This window comes from Glycine max, chromosome 9 (genome assembly GCF_000004515.6).
Source record: "Glycine max cultivar Williams 82 chromosome 9, Glycine_max_v4.0, whole genome shotgun sequence".
In the NCBI taxonomy this organism is placed as follows: Eukaryota; Viridiplantae; Streptophyta; class Magnoliopsida; order Fabales; family Fabaceae; genus Glycine; species Glycine max.
The window spans coordinates 48,656,162-48,674,245 of record NC_038245.2 but is presented as its reverse complement, the minus strand read 5'-3'; the positions used below and the strand labels follow the sequence as shown (position 1 = coordinate 48,674,245).

At 31.8% G+C, this 18,084-nt stretch overlaps 1 protein-coding gene and 1 long non-coding RNA gene across 3 annotated transcripts; one reads left to right on the top strand and one right to left on the bottom strand.

Moving 5' to 3' along the window:
* The first annotated feature begins 7,691 nt into the window (after nt 1-7,691).
* On the top strand, nt 7,692-12,223 carry LOC102665724 (uncharacterized). The gene is made up of 9 exons (NR_163793.1): nt 7,692-7,859; nt 7,969-8,853; nt 9,101-9,262; nt 10,390-10,582; nt 10,862-10,966; nt 11,055-11,119; nt 11,234-11,408; nt 11,490-11,627; nt 11,763-12,223. It is a non-coding gene; the product is annotated as an uncharacterized lncRNA (long non-coding RNA).
* Nucleotides 12,224-12,882: 659 nt separating this feature from the next.
* Nucleotides 12,883-18,084, bottom strand: LOC100782539 (probable pectin methyltransferase QUA3). 2 transcript variants are annotated; one of them, XM_006587806.4, is made up of 8 exons: nt 17,309-18,084; nt 15,685-15,888; nt 15,381-15,591; nt 15,031-15,292; nt 14,510-14,881; nt 13,759-13,854; nt 13,248-13,488; nt 12,883-13,139 (listed from the first exon to the last, which is right to left on the bottom strand). In XM_006587806.4, the coding sequence occupies exons 1-7, from the start codon at nt 17,747-17,749 to the stop codon at nt 13,281-13,283; spliced, it is 1,794 nt and encodes a 597-aa protein (XP_006587869.1). In that variant the 5' UTR covers nt 17,750-18,084; the 3' UTR covers nt 12,883-13,139; nt 13,248-13,280. The 2 variants fall into 2 exon arrangements, with proteins under 2 accessions (XP_006587869.1, XP_003534594.1); XM_003534546.5 differs by having other exon boundaries at nt 12,883-13,488.

Sequence of the window (18,084 nt, the reverse complement as noted above, 5' to 3'; positions counted from 1 at the left end):
AACATGTGTCATGGATGGACATTAGAAGGTTGTTTTCTTTTACATCAAGCAAACACAATGTTAACAAGTACATTACGAATACCGAGGAAATAACCTAAAAATAAATAAAAAAGATCGAATACCGAGGAAATAAAAGAAAAACTTTTAGAAAATAAAGTGCTCTCTCCATTTTAAATTATTTGTCACTTATGTTAATGTATATATCCTAAGAAAATTAAAAATATTAGGACAAAATACCTCTTTGGCTAAGATACACTATATCTTTAGTAAAATAGTTAAACAGCAGTTGTAAATTAATTAAGCATTTAGGTTAGATACCAATAAACAATCGTACTTTTTGAAAAACAAAAAAAAGTCATATGCATTTTGATTTATAAAGTGACAAAGGTTTGAATTTAACATAGCAACAAACTTCGTCGTGTAAGACAAAATAAGTTCTAAAATAAGTGTTATTTTATTTTTTCAACCTAATATCAATTATTTTTTCTTTATATATTTAATACTCACTTTTGGAGAAAGGAAAATGCTAATATAATTAGTACTTAAGATACTAGTATCAAAATCAAAAGACAATCTTTTATAAGAAGTTATTAAAATGTTGTTTATTGATGTGAAATGTCTATAAACTTTAGTGATAGTTAATTTTAACTAGATAGTCTACTGATAATTCTTACTGATTTTTTTCATTCATAAAATCTAAACTAAAACATTATTTAAGAACGTCAAACAAAATTACACTCAAATCAAATAGATGTTAGTAACTTTTAATATACTCCTATCATGATTTATAAACAAAAATTAGGATAAGATCGATATACTTTTGGTCCTTTAAAATTTGTAAAGTTTATTTTTTAGTGCTTATCCCTCTAATTTTGAAATTTATTTTTCATCCTTCTAAAAAAACTTTAAATGCACCACTTTTGATCATTTACGGTGCTTTAGATAACATTTTATAGATGGATGAAAAGTGATTTAGATAGTACTAGCTGAAACTGAAAGCGGACATTTCAAAACTATAGGAAATTAAACTTTGAAGATTCTAAAGGGACCAAAGACATTTTATCCTAAAAATTATTAATTTTTCGTTGGCAAATTCACCAATCAATAATGCTTTTATGATACACATTAACAAAGAAATTCAAGTAGTATTTGAAAATATTTAATGAGGCATATTTAATAAAATTCTCAATTATTGTTGTTAGCTAGGTCATGTAAGTCCTTTTTTTATAAATAAATAAATTTTATGGGGGTGCACTAAATGATATGAGTGTCATCTATTTAATGACCCTTATTTAGTAAATGAAACACGTCATTATCATCAAATAGAACAAAAAAAGGTTTGCTGAAATTCCTCATTTTACAAAATAAACGAATGGTTATCACGAAACATAGTGAAATTTGTGGTATTTATAGCGTTATTATTTGTAAGTTAACCTTACACGGTTTTAATTAGACATCTCGACCCAACTAAGTGTACAATGAGTCAATGGCCGAGAAAGAAAAACAAAGGAGTAGTTGTTTGCAAGTTTAACCACCTCATCTTGGTGGAGAAAGAATACTCACATATAACTCGTATTTAAACAAATAGATAGTGGTTTCTTGATTATCATGTCAAACCCGCACAATTTTGATGAAGAAACACATGTATCTTTTATTTAAAAAAAATAAATTTGAGATTAATTAAACCGTTTTTTGATAGGCAAAAAGAATTTTTATTAAGAAAACTCACCAAAGCACAAGTAGTACTGCCGGAAGAGATTAAAATGTGGATATATACATAGTTTCTTGGGTACCACCTTGCTGTGATTACAGTGATGAAGTGCGTTTTCTCGTTATGCATGGAGAGAAATATTCATAATACACTCTTAGAGTGTGGGATACAAAGCTTTAAATGTGATTATATTTTAGATAAATAATTAATCTTATAATCGATTTAAATAATTAAAATTCATGAAAATACTTTGGATTTCTGCTGAAAAAATAAAAAATCCTCATTAGCGTGGTCAAATAAGCCACGGAACATATATGAAGGCTAATTTCTATATCTGGTATAGTTATACTATTATAGTAGAGTATTATTGTAAATGTAACGCGCGTCATGAATCTTATAATATAGTCGGGCTTAAACCCTAAAGCGGTGTGAAAGTAGGAAAACACGCCAGAATTGAAATGAGAGAGCCAGAGCTCAGCAAATTATCCTGTTTCCTTAGAGTCACGTTGTTGCTCATTTACTTTATCTGCTATGGACTTCCTACTTGCATTAAAAATTGTAAGCTTGCTGTGTTGAAATTCTCTTATTAAATTTTTAGCTTTTTTGTTTTTTTAATTTATAATTTTGGTATTCTTATTTTAAAATTGAGATTTTTAATTTTTTAATTTTTTAAAATTTATAATAGTTTCCATATTTTAAAATAAAAATATTTAATTTCTCACTTTTATAAAAATCCATTATTTTGATAATTTCGTGAAAGTGTGACAGTTAAAAAATTAACATTAATTAAACAAATATTCTTATTTCACTTTATTAAAATTTGATAGAAGAATTAAAATTATAAATTTTACAAAATTAGAGGATTACATTTTAAAATACTGGAGTTAAAATTACAAATTTTGAAAAATATGAATATTAAATATCTTTATTTTAAAATAAGATGATTAAAATTATGAATTTTAAAAAATGAAAAAACCAAAATTATATTTAATTCTAAATTTTAATACTATAAGGTCATATTTAAAATTTGCATTCTATCTATTTTATATTTTAAAAAAATAATAAATACAAAAGTGAAAGAAGAGGAACAAAGTATGCCCACAATTATCCACGTGAAGTAACATAACCCAAAGCATATAGTAATAACATATATGACAGGAGGTTCTTTTTTTTTTTTTTTTCTACAAAGACAGAGGAGAATTAGTGTATGCCACTCCATCCAACCAGCTGATAAAAGCACTGTTCTAATCATGAACATTGATTTGACAAATAGCCCTTGTACTTGCAGATATGGACTAGCATCTAGTAGCCTTATAAAATCAGATATATATGCAATTTTTCATTGATAAAACATATATTTTGAGACTTTTTTTTTGGTTTAGAATATACTACATATGGGGATGAGGAAGTATAACATTTCTGTATATGTTAAGACCAGGGAGGATTTGATAAACACAAACTTAATAGGTGGATTTCTTTAAATTTATTTAATGTTATTCTTTAAGTAAAATTAGAGTTTTGCGTAAAAAGAAAGAAAGTAAAATTAGAGTTTCAACTTAACAATTTAAACAATATCTATATATGTATAAAAAAATATAAATCAATATTAAAAGTTCATACTAACTATAAAATGTTATCTCAAAAAACTATCAAATCAAAATTCTACAGTAATTTAATACTACCTATAATCCTCACTTAAGTTTTCTGCATTTAATAATCAGCAGACCTTTTAATTATCATAACTCAGTGGTTCATGACTTGTACGTGTGTTGTGTTTCAGTTTTTCAGACAGTATGCAAATTAAGTCTACCATGGTTAATGTGCTTTCAATCTTTATTTCTCTTAAAAAATGAACTACTGCAACAATTGTGCTCTGAATCTTTTAAAAACAAAAGTGCATTTACTTTTGTTTCAAGAAATTGCAAATGTTAGGGGGGAAAGTCATTGCAGATGTTGAAATTCTATTTCTGGTATGAAATTTATATAGGTTGCAGCAAATGGACATAACTGCAACTGCGACATCTCATAAATATATAACACCGTGGTTTTATTTGTCAATTGATGAAGTTTTCAATCAAAATCTCCGCTGACAAAGTAATCTCTTGAAAATTGGAAATCCTGCCTCCTAATAAGCCTCTTTGGCAATCCAATCCAAATTAGATATCAGTACTATGCATCTGTTTTCTTTTTATATTATTCAACAAGAGATAATTCATTAGTTAAAATTGAACAACTCTAGATCAATATTGATTTATACGGTTAGTGAAGTTTATTGATTTTTTTGGTAATAGAAATACTCATGTGTATTTTCACTTCACTTCAAAATGGTTGGATAATATTCTATTTGAGTTCACTTTACTGTACAGAAAATTTTAAAAATAAATAAATCATTCAACTCAACTTGAGTCTTATATGATGTCAGTGAACATTTTACAAAATTAACATTATATGATTTTTAAATAATTATCTTAATGATTAAAACAATTTAAAGTATCGAATTCATATGAAAAATGTAGCATGTAATAATTAATTAATATCAAATACGTTTTTATCATTTTTAATAAAATTGTGGTCTAAATTATAACAGTTATGTAAATTATTTTATTAACATGTATTATTCTTTTATATTTTTTATGGCTAATATAAATATTTTTTTGTTTGAACCCCTTACCAGATAATTATTTAGCGTGTATAAAATAATATAACGTGTGATTTTTTTATTATAGATATAACGTGTAGAACTATTGAATTGCATATACATTGGAAAAAAATAGATTTAATTTATGACCTAGGAAAAATTTAGGTGAGTATAATAATACCGAAAAGATGTATAAATTCCAGTTTATGTTTTTATGAATTACATTGATTAATACGAAATGTTTAATTTAATGCTTCACCCTTTGACATCGAGCATTTTTCTTTTCAGGCCACTGACATCATCCAAATATAATGTTTCTACTCACTTTAATTAGCTCGCCAGTATATACTTGCAATTAACTGAAGATGAAAGGTTTCTAAGTGTATTAAAGCCATCTTTTTTTACCCCTCTTTTTTTTTATCTCTTCCGATCCTTAATTATTCTTATTTACACTATTAGTATATATATTTTTTAAATCCTTTACTAACAGTATGTTTCTCATTAGGCTTTCCCTCATCGCTATGAACTTTATTTAATAGAATTTGAACTATTAATATTAGGGGAAAAGAGACACTATGGTGCCAGCTCACTGCATTTTCATATTATTTTTAAATAAAAAAGAAAGATAATAAAAATTAGTAGTGGTTGACTGATAGTTATAAAGATAAAATAATAATTTATGTATGTAATTATAGAGATAAAATGGGTATAAAAATGTATATACTAAAACATCTTATTCTTTTTACATATATAGTTATAGATACTCGTTAATATTAATAATATGATGTAAATATTATGGTAACAATAATTTGTTTAGGATAAAAAAATGAAATATGCAGTACAACACATTTTATAGTTAATGTACATTAATAATGATGAATATACTAATAGTCAAATTTTTTATTGAAAATAAATACTAATGATGATTAATAAAAGACAAACTATTGTTAGTAAAAAATTTCTATTGCTTGATGAATCCTTTTTATGTTTTTTTTCCTCATCCATCACTCATCCTGATTTACTTTTTTTTTTTTTAATTTCTTTCCTTTCTATATCACTTTCTATTCGGATTATATACTTTTTTTCTGTCAAGGCAACATGGTACACTACACACTGTTTTTTCATAACAGAAATTCAACTTATAATTTATCACTTTTCAGGAGATAATTAAGTCATTTCTGTTAGACATAACTTTCATTAATAAAAAATATTTTTATAAAATTAAAATAATTCAACTATTCTCTTAATATATTTCAAATTAAGGAATGGGATTTTCGTGTTTTGTATTTAGTCCTAACATCCACCTAAATTTGACGTTTCAACACGGTTTCCACGACTCCTCCAGATAGATGTCGTGTCACTGGGGTTATTTCCATAGAGTGTCCAACATCTTAATCTATTAAGGTATTAATTTGATCACTTGAAAAATGAAAGAGAAATTACTATATATTATGGTGTAAAAGATTTTATATTAATTATTATTCAATAACAAATTATCAGGTATAATAAAACTATTGATTTGCTTAGTTACTATTTTGAAAATTATACATATTGTGATTTTTTATTAATTAGCAGTATAGAAAAAATTATACTAAAAATATAAAGAATTTAAAGTCAAAATGAAAAGTACTGTTAAAGATGGAAGATACATGCACAAAACATTGTATTTTGTTTGAAAATGAAGGGGAGCAAGAGTAACTAGAGTGAACAGAGCTGAAGAAGGTGGAATAATGAAATTTTTACCCAAACATACCTAAAAAAACAATTAAATACGCAAACACACATATCTTTTTTTATTTACTAAAACATACAAGTTTACGATGTAAATTTGGATTGAGGGATCCAAATTTACACTTTAATTTTCAGAAAATTTTACCAAATAACATTGAGAATTCAAGTTTTCTCAACCCAAATTCTCAACCTGTTTTTTTTTTACAAAAAAAATAATATTTTTTTAAAGATGAAAAAATAATATAAATAAAGGAAACTAATTCAAAATAATAAAATTAGAGATGTCTGTTACACAACATCTTTTAAACCATGATTAGTTTTATCATTTTTATGTTTCAATTGTTATTGTTAATATGTTCTGTTATTTTTGTTTTATTATGTTTTGTTTTTATATATTGTTAATATAAATGAGATGTAGTAACTATATATTCATTGTCTTTTTAGTTAATTTAATTTTTTTAAATCATTTTTCCCTTTTTAATTTATTTTAAGACTACTAATTAATTTTCTTATTTTTTAATTAAAAAAACCGGCAATGAAATAAAAATTAAACTTTATGACAAATTTAGTGTTTTAAGTTTACAATAAAAACCGCCAATTTATATATTTGTGTAAATAATAAAGGATATGTATGTTTGGTTATATAATTTTTTTTTATGTATGTTGCCGAAAAATTTCCCTGGAAAATAATGCGCTTATGACAACCTGGTGAGGGTTGGAAAATTGAAACCCCAAATTAAGAATGAGTCATTGTCATGGTGGCACTGAAATATAGGAGCATATACAAAGGTGGATAGAGAGCGCGTTTACCATTAGAAGACCCACAGTACCACATGACCTTTCACACTCAATATTCAGCCCAAGGTTGAAATTATGGGAAGAGGACACCTTGTTCACCCTTGCATGCATTGCCTTCACTTTCTTGGGGTGGGAGAGAGAGAGAGAGAAAGGGGTTGTGAATTTTTTGAGAGCAATGGCAGCTCTAGTAGGAGAGGGGGAAGGACCACTATGGTGTGTGTATGGTTAGGTGTGACTATTTGTTTGCATTTATGTATGCCAATTTCGTGTTCCAGCACATTACAACTGTTCTAGTCTGTCTTGCGTTCAATTTCTCAAGGTACTCCTAGTTCTAGAGGAGAGCCACTCTCTCTACGCCTCCTTAATTGAATAGATGGGATATAGTCTTAACAAATTATCATTAATATACTTAGTGGAAAATAGTTTTATGACGAATCGGGAAAAAAAAATCATATTGTTCGTTGATTCATTTTTCTCGTAATTTTTGTATCATATTTATGATCGATTATTTTTAATTTCAACATTGATTGAATTTTATAGCTTTAGATTGAATAATGAGTTGATTCGAGTATTGTTAAAAATCTTTAAATAAATCTTGTAGACTAGTAAGCTTAAATCTTTAAGCAAATCAATAAATATATAATATTACAGTAATATTCAATATGAAAAATATTATTATTTAAACTCTACATATTATTATGAGTAAGTTACATAATTTTTTTTTATGTTTCCACTTATTACACCCAGCTAAATGTACCCTTCTATTCTGTAACCCTATAAACTCCCTCTAATTTATTGGCTTGTATAATAACATTAGACACCCTTTCCTGCCACTCCATAGATAAGTAACCCTATAATTCATACGTGTTTTTAGGTCGAGGATATGCGTGAAGTGTCTCCCAGAATATGTAATGGAGGATCGACTAAGGGAATTATTTTCTGAAAAAGGAGAAATCACTGATGTCAAGCTTATGCGTACCAGTACTCTTTAATATTCTTTCCTCAAATCATAATAATATATCACTATCCCACTTTTCATTTTAGAATTATGATTGATGATTGATATGTGTTGATTTGCATGTTAACTCAGAGATGGTAAGAGTCGCCAATTTGCTTTTATTGGATTTCGTGAAGACCATCAAGCTCAGGAAGCTATTCGATATTTCAACAAAAATTATCTTGGTGCATCTAAAATTACATGCGAGGCCTGTTGTTTATGTTATTTTGTATCATTCTTTGATTTCTTTCATTTTTTTTCTTTATACTATTCTATTATATAACATGCTTTACTATGTCTTCATCAACCATGTAGGTGGCTAAAATTATAGCTTGGCGATACAAGTCTTCCTCGTCCATGGAGTCGATATTCTAAAAAGAAAGACAATAAAGTGACTACCCTAGATGGAAACAAACATGCTAGAGCTAAAGGACAATAAGGAGAAAATTCTAAGGACATTGTTGATATTGATGACCCACAACTTCAACAATTTCTTCTGGTAATGCAACCTAGGGCTAGGGTTAAATTGTGGGTCAATGGCACACCCATTGCCTCATCCAATGTTTGCAACAAAGTTTCATCAGATGCAATTCATCCCATCTTAGTTCAAAGTGGCTCACTGATAGGAGGACTTTCAAACAATCCTAAACACAACAAGTCACGTGAGCTTGAGCACGGTGAAGTGATTTATCATTTATGACATGGATTATTTCAAGAGTAAAATGACTAAGGAGTGATTCGATGTGCATTGATGACAAACATAATCATGCAGTCATGCTATTGAACATGAGAAAATTGCAATTGTGACCCTTTCAAAGGAACCTCAAGAAATGGTGCTGAAGAGTTAGATCTAGAGGATCAAGAAGATACTTGTGGAAAGGGTGTTGCCCATGATAAAGCTCAAGTGAATCCAGAAGCTGAAAAAGTAGTTTCTGAGTCCTGTCGATTGTTTGTCCATAATCTGCCCTACACAGCAACGTACTCATTTAGATTCTAATAAATCTCTCTTTTTAAAAATTTTTTGGATCCATATATGATACTGTTTATCATCCTTTTCTAATTAAGTTATTTAAAATGTAAGGAATGTCTTGAGCAAGTTGAATTATGAACATTACTTAATACTAATATCTATCAGTGTTTCTTTGGTTTCGCTTAACCTTACTACTATTAATATTTGTATTGCTTGTTGGTTTTAATAATTGTGTTGTTATTTTAATTGTTACAGTACTAGTGAGGAAGAACTGCAACAACATGTCGGTAGTGAGCTCTTGCCTGCCAGTTAGTTTGGTGGTGGTGCCTTAGAGGTTCATGTGGTTGTCAATAAAAGTACAAAACTATCCAAAGGAATAGCATATATTCTTTTCTCAGGTCCAGAAATTGCAAGAAGGTGAAAATTGGGTGACTATAAGTTGTCTCACTGTTATTTATACCGACTTTGTTATATTGCAAATCCTAGTCTTTTTGTTCATTTTGTGGTGTATCCTTTGAAATTATTAAGTCATTTTATTTTAAAAGTATCTCCAGGTAGCAGATGTAGTCAAAAGTCATGTAGGCATAAATAATCTTTGGACTACTTTATTTTTAGACTTCCTCACAGCCACTCCATATGGAGTTGGCTCTTTAGTAATTTTGGTTAATTTGGGATGTCCTCTGAATTCAGAAAAGTTCTTCTGATTAGCTTTAGCAGATTTGGTAGAACCAAGGAAGGAAAGACCTTTGTGTTCTCCCAATTGTCCTCTCAATTCAGAAAAGTAGTTTGGTTGTGTTGTTTTTTTATTTAAAATAATATTATAATACTTCTTTCAACTAAAAATTAGTATATATAGTACATTAATGCTCAAAATATGGATTTTACATCTAGGCTTTGACATGAAAATTGTAGGTAATATTGGATTGGTTTAAGTTGTAAAGTTCTGAAAGATTGTATGAACCTCTTGGATTATATATGAACTTTTCTGCGACGAATCAAAAGTAGGTTGGAAACAATAATCCCTTGTGCCTGAATTGGAGCTACAACATCACTAGACATTGGATAACAGTACATGTTGTAAAACTAACAACTGTTTCCAAAACTTTGACGGCCAATTGTCATTCATCAACTGACATTGTGTCACTAAAATTGTTTTGACAATAATTGATGTGATAGTATGATAAATGTTCATCAGGGCAAGAAAAAAGTTACACCATTCAATCCTCCGAGGAAGATTGTTGTATGTTATGCCAGCCATATCATATATCGACAGATTTAGTTTAGGATTTTGTTATCACATCTTATCGTTAGGATTTATTTTTTAGTTTAGAATTATGTTATGAGTGTCATAGCTTATATCTTTAGGATTTATCTTTACTATGTTATTTGAATTCTGTCTCTCACTAGCATACTGTCCTATATCTATTAACCTCTCCCTCAACCAACTCGATCCCTAAAAGATAAATCCTAAAGATAAACTATTATTTCATCTATGCTGATTCATTGAAGTTTTGCTGACTTGTTTCATATGCTATTCAATGTAGGGATGCTCCATTATACTTGGAGTGGGCTCCATTATACTTGGAGTGGGCTCCTTCCAATATTCTTAGTCAAAGCTCAACATTTAAAAAAATGAAAATGAATAGTGGAATTGGTGAAAATGATGTCAAACAGCTGAAATTGGAGCAAAATGTATTAAGAATATCATATGTGGATATTGGTCCAGACAGAGTACAGGTTTGGCATATTAAATTGTTTTTCTTTAACCTGTAATATATGCTCTCATATTACATAAAATGGAAGTTGATTAGTGTGAGAATTTAGAATATTGAGTCTCTATCCTTACCAATAGTAAAATTGTAGTCATATATATTTATTTTTGTATCATGATGCCACCATGGAGAAATATTCCATAGATCATTTTGCAGATCAGTCAATTTTTATTTTGAAATTGTCGAATGCTAAATATTCCATATTGTTTGTTCTTCAATTATTGTTTAATCTTTCATGTTTCAGGCTCGGACCCTGTTTGTCAAGAACCTAAATTTCAATACAACAGATGAGAGTCTGAGGAAACATTTTAGTGAAAACATGAAAGAGGGAGCAATTTTGAGTGTCAAGGTAATGGGTTTAAATGCTAAGTGCTAACTTTTTACTTTTCATGACTTGCTGTTTTTTCATATTTTTGTTTTGCTTCTGTCACAAATAGGTGAAGAAACATTTGAAAAATGGGAAAAATGTTTCCATGGGGTATGGATTTGTTGAGATTTACAGGTATTTACAACTTAAATCAAACAATGCCTGATATGTGGATTTTGAGATCCTATTTGTAATGATTCTAATTTGAAAGTGAACGTTCTAATTTTATTTATTTATTAATTCGTTTAGGGTACTGCTTTGGATGAGCATGCTCTAAGGGTTAAAATTTTGTCAAGTAAAAAGTGAGGGACAAGTACAAAAGACAATTGAGAAGGGCAAGAGTTTGACAAAGTTGCATGTAAAAGATGTTGCTTTTGAGGCAACAGAGAAGAGTCTGAGAGAATTGTTTAAACCATTTGGCGAGGTGATTACTATTAAAAACTGTTGGTTCATATAGTTCTCTTGTGCAAATAGCAGCACTTTATTTATGCTCAAAACACTGCAGATTAAAAGCTGAAGGTTGCCGAAGAAGTTTGGATGTCATAGTCATAGAGGCTTTGCTTTTGTAGAATATGTTACTCCGAAGGAGGCAGAAAATGCTCTTTCAACACTTCAACATACCCACATATTGGGCTGGCATTTGGTAAGAGAAACTAAATTATGGATTTAAAAATTTTGATTTAGTGACACCTCTATGTTGTGTCCCTCCTTCCCTTTTCTTGGATAACAATTGTCAAATTGCAAATATTTGAGAACTAATGGTCCTTATTATTTTCAGAAAATAGAGAGAACGAATGTTGATCCGAGTTTGGATGAACAGCGGGCTCAAACAGCTGCTCAATTTAGTAGACATATGAATTTCAAAATGCTACTATGTTATCCAAGAAAAGAAAGAACATCAGTATCTTAGATGAAGGAATATGAAGTTTAAAAGGAAAGTTCATTAGTATGAGGCCAAAGATTTAAGTGTCTGTGTCTGAAGTTCAGGGATCACGATTATGTGTAAGAAAATAGACAAGTGATGCAAAAGTAAGTTGGAGGGAACATACATGTTGCACTCATTGCTGGAGTCAGAAGGAGATTGTGGATAATTCTTAGCAAGTGCCATTCACACTGTTGATTGGTTTTAGGAATTAAATTGATTCTATAAATGAGATTTTGTCTAAGAAGTATTAAAATAATTATTGATTTGATTATTTTATTTTTGTATTTGTTTGAACATTTCTTCAAATTTAGTTAAACTGCAATTGATTTTTTTTGTTTTAGATTTAATTGCATGATTGATGATTTACCTGTTATTTATTTGTTAACCATAAATTTGGTTTTTGAAATGGTAAGGTGATATTATATTGACTTGGTAAACTCCCAGATACTTTAGTCCTATAGATTTTAAAAACCATCTAATAGTCCTTTGACTTTACAAATCTACATTCAATTTAATAAAATGATTTTTTCAAAAAATAAAGTACAAAAGAATTAAAATAAAAAGTTTAATGGTGATAGTGTAAATTACTTTTTGCTACGTCAGGGACTAATAAGTAATAACCTCACCAAAAAAAAGAGTCATAAATTTTAAGAGTTTAAACTTTATCAAAATTGTGTTTGCACTACCAAACATCAATCGCGTACATAGCAGTTCAAAACTCTATGGTATATACGATGTACGCACTGCCCTAGTCATTCCTACTTTGTTTCAATTGAAATAACCACTTGGATTTAACTCTAATGATTTGAGAGGGTGAAAATTGGGGAAAAGAAATTATATGAACCAACAATTCCAAAAGATTGCTAGATGAAAATACATGAATGAATTTATATTACATCTCAAACACTTTATCTCAGAGCCCGTGATACCATGCTCTTAATTAACAGTCTAAAAAACTTAAGCAGATAGGAAATTTCGCAATCGATTTAATATTACATCTCTAACACTTTAGATTCAATCCATGATAAAAATTCACAATAAAATACAAATGTAAAAGAAAAGAAAAAGGGTGAAATGTAGCTGAACTAGAATCAATGATTATTCTTTTTTAATATAATTTTTTTTTGAATTACAACCATCTTTGAAGTTGAGAGAAAGTATAATCAACACTGGCTTCCGCTTTCCGCCTAAAACTGCACAAGGGTCTTCCCATCTTTTTCAAATCTTAACCTTTATATGAGAATATTGAATCAGATTAGAAAATGGCATGGCATCCCTTTGATGCCATAGAGAAGATATCTTTGACACCACCCTCACAGAAAGGAAAAGGGAATTCACCTAAATTACACAGTGGCGTCCGTGGAATGGGAATTAGAGCTTCCAGAGAGTCTTGGTTGCAACTAGAATCTTTTCTCTGCCGTGTGATTCAGGTTCTTTATCGTAAACCGTAGGCTTCCACCTCACTGCACCAGCAATGTGAGCTACTCTGTCAATTACTTCAGGAGCATCCCTTACCACCATAGTTCCCTCAGGACGCAAAATTCGATCAATTTCAACCATTAAATCAACAAGAGTACATCTGCCATGAAGGTGTGAAGCTATCAGGGTGAGCTCATTGTTTATGCACATAACATTTTGCATCAGTAAAGAGCATTTGTTTGTTCTCTATGTTAACAAATATTTATAAGCAACGACCATGAGTTTTCAATTTAGGAATTCAATATATTAAGTTATTCACCAATATCTTCTGCAGTCCCTTGTATCAAAAAAGGATCTTCCAAATCAATAGATTAACAGCTTCGGAAGGCAGAAGCAGTGAAATCATATTAACAGTTAAAAATGAGCATACCTGTTTTGACCAGATGCTGGATCTTTTATAAGGGATTCAACGCTGACCACATGGATTAGATCATAGCTACGAGGATATGTTGAAAATGGTTCGCACCTGGGAACATAACCATACAGCTTATAGATCTAAGAAAATTCATCCATTATAAATTGAAATGCATACCCAAATGTGTTTAATAAAAAAATTTGGCAACTGATCAGAAGCAGGATCTAGATAAAAATTCAAAGAAGAGTGTTATGTGCTTTAGGTTTTAACTTTATAATTATAACAATACCTAGAAGATTGCCACTCCTTTTCCATTTATCATTATTTAATTGAGCAGAGTTTAACATCAATTTAGATCCAAAAAATAATCTCAAGAGAACTAAATTAGCTCGACACAGAATGAATTTCTGTTACATTACAAGCCTATCTATGCACCCACACAGACAGACCCAAGATACTGCAGGGAGCAGTAATTGTCAAGAAAAGTAGAGCTACAAGCATCATGAACTAGTCAAAATTGGAATGCAGGAAGCAACTTGTAAGCAAATGAAACAGCTGAAATCCAGTTGAATCAGTGTTCTGGTCTAAAAGACAATAATCATTGTGAAACACAAATTTTTCCAAAAATATATCCTATTTTGAAATTGCATCATCAGTTAAAAAAAAAGAAGTTTATTTTCCAAGACGTGTCAAAAGATCAGAGCTTGAAAGATTCGGGATAATTCCTTTAAGACAAGAAACACTGAAACATTCAGAAAAAGCTCACCAATCATGATAAACTCCAATAAGACCTCTGTCAAAGATAACATCAAGAGTAGGTGGCTTTTGTGCTGGAACTACATTCATCACCCACACAGGATCAGATTTTAAGGCTGCCGCAAAACCTCCAAATAATGCATTCATGTCCATGACATTGCGCACAGATTGAGTGCCCAACTTGATTTTTAGAGAATTCTTATAGTGTGCCACCCTCCTTACCCACCGCTTAGTGTCAGCCTCATACACATCAACACCGTTTTTCAGGAGTGTGGATCTCGGAGGTGTTGCAGTAAGCCTCTCCGGCCACTTGGGAATTATCCCAATAGCATAATCTCCTTTAACATATGTCCTACTGACACATTTCTTCAATTTGAAGTACCTGAATCAAGAAGATCTTTTAACAATGACAGCATTCATGCAAATGATATATATAAATATACCAATGCTGGACAAGACAGAAAGAGAAGCAAGGAAAATAAGAGGAAAAAACTTAAACTACTAAACTAGCAATAGTCTGCTGGAAATTACCAAGCTTGACTTGGGTCATCTGAATCATCACATAACTCAAGACCAAATTCATTTTCATTGGGAAGACACGATTCTCCGGCTGGCTTCTTCCAGATCACAGTGTTACCATCTACAGCAATCAGTTCATAACACAAGGCTCTTGCCACAGCTTGGAGATCAGACCATTCTTTATCTTGTTTAGGCCACTGAACAGGGGGACCAGAGATGACAAAATATCCACCAGGACGAAGTAATCTGTCCACTTCAATGAAATAAGAGGCATCTGCAAGGCACATTTGCTGCATTAGGGAAAGGACAAGCATGCAGAAGATTGGAATATATGCACAAGTGAGCTGCAATGAAGAACTTACTGTAGGCTGTAAACGGGATCAAACACCTAGAGCAATGAACCAAGTCAAATCCAAACGCAGGAAAAGGTTGTCTGCGGGTGCCAAGCATAGCAACAAAAGCTGGTACTCCTCTTTCCAAGGCAAATTGTATTTGAGCTTTATGTGAATCTCTTGGTGCAAAAGACATGGTTAAAATATTCTTAGACAGCATATATCCTCCAAAACTAGCAACCTGTGAAAAAATAAGATGTATTAGCATGTTAAACAGGAATAAATTCTAGTAAGATCTCAAAGGAAAACAAGATAACAGCTCTTACTGTCTTACCCCACACCCCATGTCAAGTGCAGTCCTCAGAACACCTTCACTTATGGGAATGTATTGACCAAGTTTTTCTATATATTGTTCTGCTCCATCAGGAAACATTGTACCACCACCAGGGAATATAAAGTGTTGACCTTCTAGTTTCATCCATCCCTGGTGACCTTTCCTGTCAGCAATCTTGTTGTACGGCATGTTGCTGTGCCATATCTGCACATAATATATTATCAATATTTTGGATGGATGAATCAATGAGTGATAAATCCCAACATCATTCTAAATTAGAGTATATGATATCTTGATGATGTTCTGCAAATGTGAACAAGAAAAAGTGGAAGATATAGAAAGAAAAATATTATGTGCATTACCCTCTCCAATCCATCCTCTTAAATCTTTTAACATTACAGAGTAATAGTTAAAATAAGAAGCATTTATCACAGAAAACTACCATGGGAACCTCAATCAGGCGTCCATATAAACAACTACTTAAACATCATTTGCCTATAGCTCTATCAGGAATTACAAATTTACTCTAGAACAATTTTTTTAGATCTCTGATTTATCAAAGCACTTGATAGAAGTTAATTGATCAAACCAGAGGAATTAATTAATTTAACCCCTTCTCTTTTCTGTCCTCTTTTTTTCCCAATCTATCTCTCAATTACATCAAACCATATACTAAATTCTAATTTGGCTGCTAGCCTCACATCGCGATTATAATAAAGTCACACCATCACCAAAGAGGCCTCTTCCAAAGAATTTGAATTCAGGGAATTTTCTTTGTCCTAGGGGTTTCTAGAAACAAATACAATGTGGCCATAGTAGTCACAACTTCACTGCTAGAAAACACAAACATCACATTTTGCTAGATCAATAAGAACTCTAAATTAGAGACACCCATCAAGATCACTTCCTTCATAAATGGCATACTGACATCTCATCATTAAGTGATCCCAGTCTGAACCATACAAAAATGAACTCTTCCACAACCCAAAAACATAATTTTTTTGTTATTTGAATCACCGAGTCATATAAACTATTTAAGAGCCATACTTGCAACAAGGTCCCGGATCCAAAAGCAGCTGAAAATGCAAGTTTTTTCTTCTCCAAAAACTCAGACCCCAAAACACTAAGAAAATCATATTTACTAACAGTTTAAACACGAAACACAAGTTACTTAGTCCTTTCCTCCAAGCCAACCAAAGTCAACATACACAATAACAAAACACTCCAATTAAAAACAGCTTATAAATAAGTACTCACAAAAAGAACTTAGGCCCTGTTTGGATAAACTTCTCAATAAGCACTTACAGGAGAAGAAAAACGAGGAAAAATGACTTGAGCTTCTTCCATAAGCTAAAATTAGCTTATGCACAAGTGAAAATCAGTTCTTGGACAAGCTAAACAAGAGAGCTTCTACAAAAAAGCTTAATTTGAACTTATGGAAGAAGCTTAATTTCTTTTCCTACAAGTGCTTGCTGAGAAATTATCCAAACAAGACCTTCTTCAATAAGTTCTTAATTAAGTTGTGTGCCTAGACAGCCCCTAAATTCATTAAGAAAAACACAAACAAAACAAACAGTCACCAACTCTTCAAAGTTCCCTCACCACCAAAACACAAAACACACACCTTGTGCAAGCTCTCCGGCCACGGCACCGGAACCCGGTACCCGTGGGGCGGCGGAATCAAGCAGAGTGGCGAGTCCTCCGGCCTGGGACAGTGCCTCTCCCTGTAGTAGTTCATCTCCCTGCTCAGCTGGCTGTTCAGCCTCGGATCCTCGCACGGCATGTGGTCCGCGTCCGCGGCGGGACACGCCTCCAAGCCGCGTCCCCCAGCCTCGATCGCGGCCACGAGGCGGTGGTGCTGCCGCGGGTCGGCGCCGGAGCGGAGCAGCGTCTGGCGGCCGGAGGCGGCGAGCGAGTCGCCGAGCGGGGTGAAGACCATGGCGAAGAATAGCAGCACCAGGAAGAAGAACACACCGGAGACGAGGTCCAGGAGCCGCCATTGCCGCAGCGCGTGGCCGCGCTTGGAAGGTGACGAGGAGGAGGAGGAAGAATTGGAGTGACCCATTTGAGGAGAATTACGTATCGGGCTATTGCGCCATCTGGGTCTCGGGATTCAGTGTCAAAATCGGTGCTTTACGCGGGAATCGTAATGGGTTGCTTTGCTTTACTTGCTTCGTGGGGTGGTTGTTTCTTTCTTTCTCTGGTTTTGTTCAGTGGTGGAATAAACAAATAGAGTAAAGACTAATATAGAGTTTGCAATGAAGTAACTTTGTTTGTTGGGTGTTGGTGAGAGTGAGGCAAGTTTGAAGAGTGGGAGTGAGAAAAAGGGAAAGGAAGAAGAAGCAGGATCTGATATGATATGGCTCAGCTTCTCTGGTCTTGGACCAATTAATGTTTCTG